The following is a 15112-nucleotide window of genomic DNA, read 5'->3' as shown; positions in this document are numbered from 1 at the left end:
AATTAATTAAATAATTATTTTTTCTATTGCTGTTTTATATTGTATATACATATGTATGTCGATAGGTAGTGGTTTTTACCATGTTTTTTATATTAAACAATTAAATATAAAAATTAAATTAATTATATTTTAAAGGTATTCGAAAAAAATACGACCCCGTACGGATCGAATATAGGACCGACACATTTCTTTTATTTTTTTTTGTATTTAATAAATTTATATGCAATAGCCCATGCGATGTTATTTCATCGGGTACAACACTAGTGATATATGTATCTACATATATATTAAGTAGAATTCTGCTGTTTTAATTAATGATGTGCGATTCAAATACAAACACATGGGGTTTTGATAAATGCTCAAAACCTTTTTAGATACATCTCGATTTAGTGTACAATTAAATTAATTCATTTTTCACTGTTCTAGTTTGTGAGGTTTAACCGACGAGGTTAAAAGATAGTTTCCCAAAAACTCGTTTTGTTTTAAAAAATAGCATCAATGCAAAATTAATTATTTCAACTTTGCCTTTTTTATCTAATATTCCCTCTTATTTTATGAAGACTGACTTCTCTAAATAAATCTATTGTATTCAGTGAATCAAAATATTGTTTATTGAATATTCAAGTGTCTTTGTTATTTATAGCTTAACTCCAAGAGTGTATGATATAATTTTCAATGCCCTTTTATCGAATTTAAAGCTAAAATTCGTCACAAGAATATTCGTCGAACGGAAAAGTCACGAATCATGCTGCGTTCGAAAGTTTAATTGAAATTTTCTGTTGAAAGTTAATAATGAGATGTTGTTGAGAAAAATTCTAACAAGGTTTTTAGGAAAATTCTTACCTTACTACTGAACTGGAAAAAAAATATGACGCGGTCGTCACGCGGAAACCAAAAAAAAAAATAAAAAAATTTCGCCCTCTCGACGCAACGCGCTCGTATCGCGTTGAGAAGTTTGGTAACTGAGTTAAAAATGTGACAGAATGGAGAAGTTGTAAAGAGGGAAAACCGAGGTTTTTCTCGTCGGCGAAATTACTTATCGAATTTTCCATCTGCAAAACTCGAAGCACTTGTACCGACTGCCCGGTCCACGCAAAAAATATTCACAGAAATATTTCTCTTATAAATTGAATAGATGTTACACATTTCACTTTTATTTGAATGGTTATATAATATTTCATTTTAATGACTGAAAACCGTAAATGTTATCAGTTGATTATTACATTATCAAATATTATTATTGTATTTTATTTGATAATTACATATGTTTATGAGTAGTATACTTGTCAACTCATTATTCGGAAAAGTCTAAATTATCTCTGAAATTTCCTTACATAATATACGATTGCAAACATTCAATATAGCTGTTTATATTAGCTGTTTATATTCCAAGAGCTATCCGACTTCTCAAGGAAATCGTTACTGCTAAGCCTGAATATAATATTTTCCATCTCTGTGAGCGAAGGTTATCCCTAATTATTTTAACATATTTGTCTGGTAGCTTGCGCTCATCATTACTTTCATAAATGCCATAAAATTCAGCAGTATGACTCACTGGTTGCGTTTATGCTTAGCACCGAGTGGTTACCGGGCTCTATCCCGTGCTAATCTTTAATACTACTGGTCAGGCTTGGATATTTGTCACTACAAGTCGATCTTTTCTTATCAGAGTTTGCCAATTTATCTGATTTCATTGTTGAAACCTTTACTTCCGTCAAATTAGCAAAAATTATCCTACCCGCTATCACAAACATGTGAATTTTATTTATGTACAATACGTAAACATTTATGTAAAAGTCTAAATCCATGGATGTCTCTATGGATTAATTTATTAATTAATTAATTGTTAATTTTGTGTTCTTCGGCTGTTTTTTGAGAGGCTTCTCAAAAAACAGCGATTTATGTAATAAAAATGCGGCAATGTTTGTAATTAATTGTCTAGGAAGGCGCATTGAGGTCTACCTGTTAGGCCTTTCTGGTATATATTTATGTCAAAACAAAATAAATCAATTTATTTTTTATATTTAAAAGTTTCAAAATTACTACAAAACAACTTCCGCTACTTTAAAATAGTATATGACTATTGAACCTATTAACTCTATTGTTTGGTCGATTTGAAATGAAAAAGCGTCGATTTGGATATATAAAAAAAGTTTCACTAAAAATGCTGCAATGTTTGTAATTACTTGTCTAGGAAGGCGCATTGACCTTGCACCTGTTAGGCTTTCGGGTATATATATATATGTACATATAAAATAAAATTAAAAAAAAATACGAAAATGAAATAAAAATTAGTTGAATGCAGATAGATACATTTATAAATACTTTGACAAAATAATTAAATTCCATAATCCATATTGTAAATAAAAACTCCATATAAGCCATAGTCGATATCAAATCGATTTGCAAAATACCACTTCAAACACTAATGACACTTTCAATAGACGTCTGGTATTAAATACGTAATATATTTACTATACATATGTATGTATGTACATAAATATTCAAGCCATTAAGCACTGAACAAATCAATTGGCGAGATGAAAAGCAACACGCCCACCCACCCACCCACCTACCCACCCACGCTTCCATAGACATTAAGTCATGGAACAATGAAAATTCCCTCTGCACTCTATTAATTTCCTTTCTGAGAAGCTTTGCTTGTTTTCTTTCCGACCTCAGAACACATAAATCCAATAAGCGAGCACAACAATGGAATTCTCCTAATTCGGGCGCGGCGCATAATAAGCATTCTACGGCGAATAAATGTCAAACGCGATGTTAAAGAGAGATTTAGCCGTACACAATGTGATGGAGGACATAACAGGCGAATAGTTAAAGTTGAAAATTCTTTGTAAAAGAGCTCGTTTGACACCTTGTTGGGCTTTTGAGAGTCGACGTGTGTCCATAGACGCGTTAATGCGTAAAATGTATGCGAGCCAATTGGAGCGCGAACAACAAAAACTCGAGAGAATATTTACCAAAATAATCAGCATATTGATGAGGTCGTTGATGATATTCTATAAATTTGAATATTGTATCAAGTACCAAGCAGTGCGTGTTTGTCATTGTTTGTATTAAAATTTAGGTTTAGGTCGATGTAATTTGTTGTCCAGTGTCCAGTAGTCAAATATTGCATTGTCTGTACTCAAGTATACATACATATATACATATGTACATATTTACTGGAACATGAAGTTGAAACATTAATGTTAATGTTTCGAATGGGGATGTACGTAAGATGATTTATTATGGAAAAAACTACAAGGATTGGTTGAATTAAAAATAAAATGGATATATAATATAATAGTTTTATGACTTTGAAGGCTGTAAAGTTAGAAAGACTGTTTGATTTGTCGAATGTATTTATTTATTTATTTACATACATATATGCATATATACCTGGAAGGCCTAACAAGTAAGCCCCAATGCTTCTTTGTGGCCAATTACAAACGTCGATAAACAATCTATGGATTAATTTAACAGAGCATGAAACAGACATCTATTGATAATTTTTGACATATTTTTGATAAATTTACATTTTTGCCACATTTTTTAATGAATAAATCAAAATTTGCAAGACATTTTTGAAAAAATTTGAAAAAATTTGCAACATTTTATAAATCAACGAATTCAAGATGATATAAACTCGAATTTTTCAAGAAATATTACAGGTTAGACAATTTTTTGGAACCATTTCAATGAAACCTTGGAGTCACATATCCAATATGTGGCCAGCAGCATAGCTAGGGATTGAACCCGTAACCACACAGTTACACGCTTACTATTGATCTATGATTGTATCTGAATGATGCTAAATTGGATATTATTATAAATTTGAAACGTTTTATTCATCTACGTGACAAATGGAAATAATTTAAAAACTCTCAAAAAAGAATGTGAAAAAATAAGGTTTATTCAAAAATAATAGGTTTTCTTAGAACAAGTATGATATAAAGAAAACTAAGAGAAGATGAAGGACGAAACTATAATGAACTCAAAATGAAGAAAAATTAAGATTGGGAAAACTAGATTGTAAAAGAGGAGGAAAAGCAGTTTGATAAAGAAGGTTTGAAGAAGTGAAAAAATAATACCATGAAGGATGTAGATTATTGCATGCTGTTAGAACGTCATTTTTATTTTATTTAATATCTGATATATGTATGTACATATACATACATAACTCCGTATGGTATGACTAAATCATTGTAATAGGCCAATGTTATCTTCATAAAATATAGGTTTTGAATTAAAATATCATAAATCTAGCATTTTTCATCTCGTCAATGAACATAGAAGGCTTTTAGCCAATGAAGTCACATTCTAATTTCAATATTTAATATTATATAGCCATAATTTTAGCTTTTGACTTTCTGCGGAATAATTTTCCGCGGTCTGTGCGAAACGCTTTTAACGGATTTGACGGTCGCGGCCGTAACACGTGAATATTTTAACGACCGTTTCCGGTTGAAAAGCGGACGATGGATCGTCCATTTTCCGACAGAGAACGACCCACCGGTCATACCATTATCGTCATTAGGTTTACCGGCTCTGCTCGATGACAATGACAAAAGCTAAAATCCACATTCAGATGAAATACCCATCATATTGCAGGATACATATATACATATGCATCTTTTGACAGGCATTATTTCTATTATATAAATCAGTTTGATTTAATTTTTTAAATATTAAATCAATATATGTAGATACGTACTTATGGAAATGCAACTTTCGGCAAGGGTATTCGTATATTAAGTGGAAAATTGTAATCTATTCGCTCGAGTAATAAATTTCAGGTCGTGAATTCTGGCGATAATTTATATTCATCATGGGCTTGAAATACGAGGAGAATTATTGCGAAAAATTGAATATTAACCGCACCTGAAAAGCGATGTACATAAATTTGATCCGAACTCGCCTTAAATGAAACGTTTACGGAGTAGAAGGAGAAGAAAAAATTGTTTTACGGCCAACAGCCAACCACTCGGGAAAAATAAATTGTTTTTTGATAATGCGAAAACGCGAATGGAATTTATAAAATTTTCCTCCGCGCCGAATATAAATTATGAAATGTACGAAATTTATATACACTATTTGTACGCTTACAAAGTTTAAATACAACGCGAAATGTTAAATGAGCCGAAAAGTATAAATTATTTCTATGAATCTACTTTTCTATGGGGCGTTTGAAAGTATATGATGTAGTTTTCAAGTTTGACCAAAATGTTCAATTGTTTGATATTAAAAAAAATGGTAAAAACTACCAATCCGGTAAAAACTACCAAATAAATTTTCAATAGATGGCGCTAAATGCACTGAGACTATTGCCCTAGAGGAAACATTGGTAGCAAACTGTATATATATAGAAGCTTTTTTTTTATCTGTTATTATTTTTTTGATTTTTAAATGCTTTTTATTATTACGAAATTATGTTCACAATACATGTTATATCTATTTTAATAGCTACTGATCTACTGATCATTTTCTATTTTACAATTTTAATTTAATTTTGTTAGTAATCATAGTATTGTATTATTCTAATGTTAATGTATAGCATAATAGTAAAAAAACTCAAAAACTTATTTACAATTCTTATAAATGCTCATAATACATAATATTAATTAAATTATCCTTATTTTTATAACTGTATATGTATGATGTATGAGTGGAATTTTGATCTTCTCTCTTCCATTTGGGACTCGCGGGATGTTTTGTATTTACGGCTGGTTTTTATATATTGGTACTCCCTATAAATGCAAGATATCCTATACTATGTATTCTGTTTATTTGATATATTTATTTTAGTCTGTAATTTGGAGTCGCACTGAAATTAAATTCTCTCTCTTGATAGAAAGAGTTCAAAAAAATTTCTTAGATGCCTTTATATTATGAAATATAAATATTACCCCTATTTATTTCCCACTGCCTTACAAGGTATGCTAGGCTTTGACTGACTATCTTCGAGAAGAATTATTGCCATTTCCAAATATTTCTTTGGAATATTAAAGGGAAGATTCGACAACCCTTCGATTTTATTTGAATTTAAATTTTCGGCGCCTGAATGCGGTAGAGCTTTGCGACATCATTTACTTTTCCAACCTATTCCTGCGAAAACGACTGCTTTCAATAACTCGTCTCTTGTAAAGACTATCCGGTTCCTTAATGTGATTGATGAGCATTTGGACCTGTTCAATTGTCATGTTGATGAGCTGGTTAGGTTCTTGAGATTCAGCACGAGACTACATATTTGAATGAGATGAATGATTGGAATTTTTAGTGTTTTTATTTTGTTATTTTCTTTCTTTTGTTTTGTAAAACTTGTGTGACACTTTGGGGCAACCTTTCAGGTCACACTGGTCATTTTATTGTTATTATTATTATTAATAATAAATTAAATAAATATATACTTTTGTCTACTATTATTATTTATGATTATTTATAAATGTATTTTTGTCTGTATACATTATATTTTGTATCTTCTCTGTTATATTTTCGACCATTCTGACGCATTAGGGATTCGTGTAATGCTACAAAAGTCCAAACTTAAATAAAATAGTCAATATAAATATGTATGGATATAGGGTCCATTGTTTGAGAATCAAAAAGTACAAAGAAAGCTTCTCAGATATACCTACATGATGGTTTACGGTTGCTATCCTTGGCTCTATCCTAGTGCGTATAATTCCCTCGAGTCTTTTATTTTTGGGGTTGATTTTCTTAGATTAAGTTTAATTATTTTAAGAAGTTGAATTTGTAGATTAATATTAATAGCAAGAATTTTTATTATTGATAAAAAATTTTTTGATCAATTTTTTAAGATTGTAAATTTAATATTAATAATATTTTTACTATTAACTATTAGAGTATTAACTACTATTAGAGTACATATATTTAAGGAAACATACATATTTATACATTACTGGTTGGTTTAGTAAGAAATCCTCAAATTCGTGCTAAATTGAGCTTCAATGTTCCCAGGCAACTCAGATATATTAGATAGTGCAATTTATACTCCTCGCCTGGGGCACGTACCAATTTGATGATTTCGTCGCCTGTTTCTAGGGGCATCGAGATTCTCACCGGATTTCTATTAGTTTAGATTTGTTTAATCTAAAATATACTGATCTGGTTGAGGGATTCTTTTATTTGGGCTCGTAACATGTTCTATTATTATATTTGCTTTTGATTATTTGTTTTATATTTTATGCTCAATGTGTTTTTAATTATTTTTAATTTTATTTTCATCTTATTGTATACTTTATTTTTTTTGTTTAGCTATAGTGACGACTTGGAACTACCCTGTAATATCACTATGACAAAATTGTAATAAATAAATGAATATGTTCGTATTATTTTAAAATATAAGTGATTCCAGTGAGACCATGGTTTCCCAAACTATGTTCCACAGAACACTGGTGTTCCAAGTTTATCAGAAGAATACCTCAATATGGCAAAAAAAGCTATTATTGTCTTATTTCCGTTTTCTTCGTACCTAATATATTTTCTTTGTTCCTAATATTTGCGATTCAAGGACTCGAAATCATCAAAGTCGTTAAGACCTTTGTTTACTATACATATTTTAAAATAGATAATAAGTAATTTAATAATATATTTCATTATTTTATACATATTTACACAACTTGTTCCGTTAAAATTTTCGGGTTTGTGAAGTGTTCCATTGCAGAAAAAGTTTGGGAAACCCTGCATTAGACAACAATACAGTAGAAATAGCTAGATTCAAATAATTGATATGTCCAGTAATAAGGAGGTGTGAAATTGGGATGGAGTGTATTTGAATGAATGAATGCTGTTTTCCAATCTAAATGCCACTTTACCTGGAGAAAAAGATCTTTAATAAATGTGTCTTGACAGTGTTGATATCTCGACTATTTTTGACTATCTCATTTTCTCGGAATATTTGAAGCTCGAGATTTGAAAATATTATTTTCTTGGAATATTTGAATCTCGAGAATTCGAGATTTTCTTTTTTGTTTCTGGAGATTCTCAAGAATTCTCGAGTATAATTTTTTTTTAATATAGAAAATCGATAACATAAAAATAAGAAAAAACTATATTATATTAGGGGTTTATAAATTTATTTAAGAAATAATGAAATAAAGATATAGAGAGATATAATACAACATTGAATAGAAAAAAAATTATATAAAAAAAATATATTATAAAAGAAGGCATGAGAAGAAAAAAAATAAAAATAAACAATAGTAATTTAAAATAATAACAATATGTAACAAAGAATTTTATAAATATCCTATTGTTGCTACCCGACTTTGTCCGTGTTTCTGTGACCAAAAGATAGCATAATGATCAAAAAATAATAATACTGGACATATCGGACAAATAATAAAAATACTGACCAGAAATTGATTACTATGTATGAAACAAATTCACAAATATATATATATATATATATATATATATATATATATATATATATATATATATAAATACAAATACATAAATAATAAATCAAACATCTTTTCCTGTTAGGAAAAACTTCGCGCTTCATGCATATATTCACACTAAACATTTTACTTTAAATTATTTTCGAGTTAACAAGTACATATGTACATATATAAATCAATCAGTTTGTTGAACAAAAACATGTAGTGATAAATTTAAAATATTCTGAATATTTTCGAGATTCTAAAAAACGATTTCTCGAGAATCTAGAATCTCGAATTTTCATATAAAATATTTTCGAGAAACGAGAATCAAAATTTCTCGAGAATTCTCGAGACGAGATTCTCGATCACAACCTCTAGTGTAGACGTGTGAATGCGAAACTTGGGCATTGAACGAATAATTTATTTTAAATGCACTTTTTTTTTATTTCGTTGTTTTATTATATGTATGTTATATACTTAATTAAACATAATGGCACATTGGGGTAATCTGCAAAGTCATTATGCTATTATATTTTTTGTAAATGAATAAATTTGCTTGGTGGCGTTATATGAGCCGTTATATTTCAAAGTGGCGAAAGTTCAATTTTCAGTTTCTAAGACACTATTTCTGTTTGACTTAAATCACACATTGTTATCACTTATTCCAATTCGATATGTCCAGAATCATGGAAAAGTAGAAAAAACGTATTACAGGCCATCAGTATTTTTAAAAATTGTAAATTGCAAAACATCATACAATATTTAATGTTTTGTGAGATATTTCTAGAAATGAAGACATATAGACTAACTCAAATTTCACATACAACGGCTCATACATATACATATGTATATATGTATACTCAGACTGTCATTGCATAAAAAAAATTGTTTTCCTGTTACAGGAATCTTACCGGTTACTGTTTGCATAACTGATTAACTGAGGTTCAGTACATGTGTGCTCAGTGCTCAGGTATAAAAAAAATGAGAATCGTGGTTTGAAAAGTACAACTTAAGTACCTACTACAATTGTTAATAATTAAAAAATAAGACTAGTTAAATAATAATTATATAAATGAATGATTGTAAATAGTATTTTGAGCTTTTTTTTACATTAAAATAATATAATACTATGATTACTAACAAAATTAAATTAAAATTGTAAAATCGAAAATAATCAGTAGATTAGTAGCTATTAAAATAGATATAAGATGTAATCTGAACATACATATGTAAGTAAGTAATAATAAAAAGCATTTAAAAAAATCAAAAACATCGACCAAAGGCTAAATTTTAATACATCAATGACAAACACGCACTGCTTAATACTTGATAAAATATATAAGATGTATTGTGAACATAATTTAGTAATAATAAAAAGCGTTTAAAAATCAAAATCAAACTAGGGAAATCTGCGTATTTTGGGTATCTATGAGAATATGTGCCTTACACGTTAGTAATTTAATAAAAACACATTACAATAATATAAAACAAAAAAATATATAAATACGAAATCGGAGTCGGAGTCGCTTTATTTTTAACATTTGTTACATTTCTTTCAGTGATCCGTTTGCACACGTGTCCATTCTGATACTCGTTCTCGTATCCAATTTCACAAGTGCACTGGTTTACGCCTATGCAATTTCCGTTTTCGCACTCTGGATTGCAAGTTGGTATGCACAAGTGGGCATTCTGAAAATCCTTCTTATATCCAGCGTTACAGGTGCATTGGTTTACGCCTATGCAATTTCCGTTTTCGCACTCTGGATCGCAAGTTGGTATGCACAAGTGGGCATTCTGAAAATCCTTCTTATATCCAGCGTTACAGGTGCATTGGTTTACGCCTATGCAATTTCCGTTTTCACACTTTGGATCGCAAGTTGGTATGCACAAGTGGGGTTTCTGATAATCCTTCTTGTATCCAGCGTTACAGGTGCACTGGTTTACGCCGGTGCAAATTCCGTTTTCACACTTTGGATTGCAAGTTGGTATGCACAAGTGGGTTTTCTGATAATCCTTCTCGTATCCAATTTCGCAAGTGCACTGATTTACGCCGGTGCAATTTCCATTTTCGCACTTTGGATCGCAAATAGGCTTGCACAAGTGAGAATTAATATAATCCTTCTCGTGTCCAATTCGACAGGTTGTAATCAGATTGAAATCTTCATTGAAATCATATGAACATTCGTATTTATCTTGGATTCCAAGTATACTTCCGGTGCAGTTACAGTAACAATCCTTACCCATGCAATAATTCATCCACACGGATAAAATATTTGTATCCTTACCGTATTTCAAGAAGCACCTGTCTTTCTTTAAACATGTCGAAAAACATGAAGGAATACAATAGCCGTCGGAATTTACGTTAAATGCTTTGTCGCATTTACATGAGTTTTCATTGGTGTTCTCGGCTGGGTCCTTTTCACATAATTTTTTTATTGAATTGAATATAAAACCATCTCCGCATAAGCTGACTTTCAACGGCCATACTTCATGTGTCTGAAAATATTATTTTTGCTTTTTATATATAGTATAATATTAATATAATATATTAGTGTAATTTTATGTAGAGTATACTAGTACTATACAATATTTCAAATTTCCACTTTACTAAACATGACTTAAGATTATATCACAAAGATCTTAATATGAGTACATGTATGTGTCTTATATTTCACACATTATATACATACATACATAGAATATATATGATATTTCCCAATTTTTGAAAAAGTAATATATTAATAATTCTAAAATGAAACTATCTACACGTCTTCCCAATCTTTTAACGCAACTTTTTGGAAATTGAAAAATTGATTTGTATTAATTCATTTTGTCGAAACCACGTTTCAAACCCGCGACCTTATTAAACTCTCTTAGAGGTACATATACATATATATTAGAGTTCATCGAGTTAAGCACTAAGCTATGGTCGATTTTTCAAATGGCCTTTTTTTTAATCATTAATTTATATATTTTCCTTCTCGCTATATAAAAATACGTAATTTAGCGAGGTTTCGAACATTTTTTTTTTGTTTCATATCAAACAATTATATAAAACAACAACGGTCAATTCCCCGCTCTGGAATCGACACACGGCCAAAGGGTTCCTGCAGTATTGCCTAGCGAAGTAGAGGCCGCGCTAAAAACTGCAAAGAACGGTACTCCAGGGGAAGATAATATTCCCATTGACTTACTAAAATGTGGCGGCTCCCCCCTAAATAATATCTTAGCTAGGCTTTTCAGCAAATGCATCCAGAACCAAGCTATACCAGAAGGATGGAATAACGCAACTATCATCTTAATACACAAAAAAGGTGATAAAAGCGATATCAAGTACTACCGACCCATTAGTTTACTTTCAGCGGTCTACAAGCTCTTCACGAAGGTTATTACAGAAAGGCTGAAGAATATCCTCGACGAGAACCAACCTATAGAACAGGCAGGATTTAGGGCAAATTTCAGCACAATGGACCACCTCCAAGTAGTTGGCGAACTAATCGAACGCGCCAACGAATATCAACGGCCATTGTGCCTAGGTTTCGTCGATTATGAGAAAGCCTTCGATACAGTTAGCCACAATGCAGTACTTAACGCTCTACAAACACAGAGAGTACCGCAACCCTATGTGGGGCTGTTAGCTGCAATATATAAGAACGCCACAGCTTCGGTTAATTTTTTTTCAGGTACAGATAGATTTAGCATAGGAAAAGGAGTAAGACAAGGATATACTATCTCGCCCAAGTTATTCAATGCGGTGCTTTAGGGAGTTTTCAGGAACTTGGAATGGGACAAAGTCGGAGTAAGCATCAACGGTCGCTTCTTGAGTCACCTTCGGTTCGCAAACGATATAGTTTTAATAGCTCGTGATTCAGCTGACCTACTTAACAGACTAACACAGCTGGACAGGGAATTAGAAAAGTAGGATTAAAAATTAACGTAGATAAGACCAAACTAATGTTCAATAGTTATTGCATGCCTGATAGCATCCCATTAGATGATAAACCAGTAGAAGTAGTAAATAATTATTTATATTTAGGTCAAATAATTGACATGTCTGGTAGTAAAAATGAAGAGATAAAGAGACGTATGAAATTAGCGTGGAGTGCATTTGGACGGATGAATGCTGTTTTTAAATCAAAAATGCCACTCTGCCTGAAGAAAAGGATCTTTGATCAATGCGTTTTGCCAGTGATGACGTTTGGATGTGAAACCTGGACACTGAACGCCAAGATGCTAAACAAAATCCAATGCACTCAAAGAAGTATGGAACGCTGTATGCTTGGCATAACGAGGAAAGACAGAAAGCGAAACACGTGGGTGAGAAGTATGACAAGAGTAGTGGACATAGTGGATAGAGTGAAGAGATTGAAATGGCAATGGGCGGGTCACGTAGCTAGGAGGATGGACGAAAGGTGGACAAAATAAGGGCTTGAATGGTACCCGAGAGAATGCAAAAGGGTAAAAAGAAGACCGCAAGGAAGATGGGTGAACAAAATTAGGAAAATGTGCGGGGTGAGATGGATGAGTGTTGCGCAAAACAGAGACGGGTGGAAGCGTGTTGGAGAGGCCTTCATCCAGCAGTGGATGGCGAGTGGCTGTAAATGATGATGATGATGATGATATATATTTTTAATTGAAACTAATTTAGATTTAAACGATATTTGAAAAATAAAAATAATTCCAGATTTCGGGATCGTACCTACTCCTACACAACTAGAGAGAACAGTGTACGCAGACCGTTCGACTATAGTCCCGATATAAAAATTGCTTTAAATAACACAATTTAGTTGCGATATACATATATATGTACTTTATAATATTAAAGGTTGCGAGGTCAATCACCGTGGTTTATTTATACATAATTATGGGTATTGGGTTTTGTAAATTAAACATACATTTTTGCTTACGTCACGCGATGAAAAAATTCATACTTTTCATATTACCCGATTCCGATTCGTATTTCAACTTTGGGTTTTATAATTTTATTATTATTTTTATTGCTTGATTTAATTGGCATAACCGATTAACGATTTCTGTTTCAGTTCCGATTCCGATTAATTATTACTATTGATATTTTAACTTTATTTTAAATGGTTCCGCAACAAATCATTCACGGACTTACACTCAACGGCGTTACGCACACGAAATTTCACTCACGTGACAACTGGCTCACTCACGCGACATTTCGCTCACTGAATTATTAAAACAGCTTACAAAAACGTTATTTTTTTACACAATAATTATTCCAAAACTCAATTAAATGTATCGTGACTATTTAACACACTATTATATCACAGATAAATAAATAAAATGTATACAAACCAGTTAAATCTTAATTTATGAGCGTAACGCCGTTGAGTGATTTGTCGTGACACCATTTTCAATCATGTATCAATCCGAAAGTACTCGTTGAAATTTCAACGGTCATAACACTAGTACACATAATATATAAACGTATGTAGATAATACTTACTATATATTCTATATATCCACAGTTGTCTGTATCCAGATTAGCGTCGCTAATTTTCACGAAAGCAAAGATCAATAGAAACGTAGCAAATATTGAAATGATATAAAAATGACATACATTGTACATTTTCTAATTGAAATTAATATTAAATTAGTTAAAACGCGTAAAACTCCTTCGGTCGTCAAATAGTTTCACTTATGTGTATGTAAGGCAGACGACATGGATGGAGACAGTTTCAGGTTAAAACACCATTCGCCTTTTATCAAACGTCCTTATCAATCCTCGTCGTTTCCTTGCGGTCGCTATCAGCGGACGCGAGTCAACTCTTATCTGTCAAACTGCGTTTACGCACCGCACCGCACACGCCCAACGCGGAGGTCGTAACAGCACATTACACATACATACAATATATTTTATTTCTATTTTTATTGTTACAATCAATATACAATCGTCATTACAGATCGCTCCAATGCGACGGGTGTACGATAACGAAATACAGAATACATAAAAAATCAGAAATCAGAAATACAATAATACATATACAATCAGAATATATAGCATATAACAATTAATTATATAACAATTAATCAGAAATAATAATCATAGAAACATCTATGGATTATTTTTCAATTTTTATACATATAATAAATACGAAATTATAGAGATGTTTATAGAGATATCTATAGATTTCAGATTACTGTGCATAATTATTACAAATTATAGACAGACAGATTTTTGTGACAACAGGAAATGATCTAATACCAATTTTTCAGGAACTGTTTCAGCAATGCTCAGATAAAATTGGCAAACTCTGATATAGAAACGATCGACTTGGAGTCACAAAACCCCCAAACTTAACCAGCAGTTTGACGATTCGAACCTTCGGTCTCAGTGGTGCTAATTATATACGCTACCATTAAGCCAAACTGCTGGCTAATATATATGTATATATATATATATATATATATATATATATATATATATACATATGTATATATATATATATATATTGATATTGATATTTATTGTATGATATAAAGACAATTTAATATATTATCCCTATTTATTCAATTCAGATTCTTGTAAATACGAGTAAATACTAGTACGAGATTTTAGCTCGAAATTTTACCGATTTAAAATTCAGCACACTTCCAATTAATCCTTTAAAACGAAAACAAAAAATAGTGTGGCCAGGATACTATCCCAATAAACATGTTTCAATAGAAAATACTCA

At 31.2% G+C, this 15112-nt stretch overlaps 1 protein-coding gene across 1 annotated transcript in view; it reads right to left on the bottom strand.

The window, feature by feature from the left end:
- The window catches only part of LOC143912401 (uncharacterized), a 29155-nt gene extending 14945 nt beyond the window's left edge, over positions 1–14210 (bottom strand). The window contains exons 1-2 of the mRNA XM_077431677.1: positions 13882–14210; positions 9957–10904 (exon numbers count right to left, since the gene is read on the bottom strand). Coding sequence (XP_077287803.1) covers positions 9957–10904; positions 13882–14004 — 1071 coding nt within the window. The 5' untranslated portion in view covers positions 14005–14210. The remainder of the gene's footprint in view (positions 1–9956; positions 10905–13881) is intronic.
- Between the last annotated feature and the right edge of the window lie 902 nt (positions 14211–15112).

The sequence above is a fragment of the Arctopsyche grandis genome, chromosome 5 (genome assembly GCF_051622035.1).
Source record: "Arctopsyche grandis isolate Sample6627 chromosome 5, ASM5162203v2, whole genome shotgun sequence".
In the NCBI taxonomy this organism is placed as follows: domain Eukaryota; kingdom Metazoa; phylum Arthropoda; class Insecta; order Trichoptera; family Hydropsychidae; genus Arctopsyche; species Arctopsyche grandis.
This window is presented reverse-complemented; position numbering and strand designations above follow the sequence as displayed.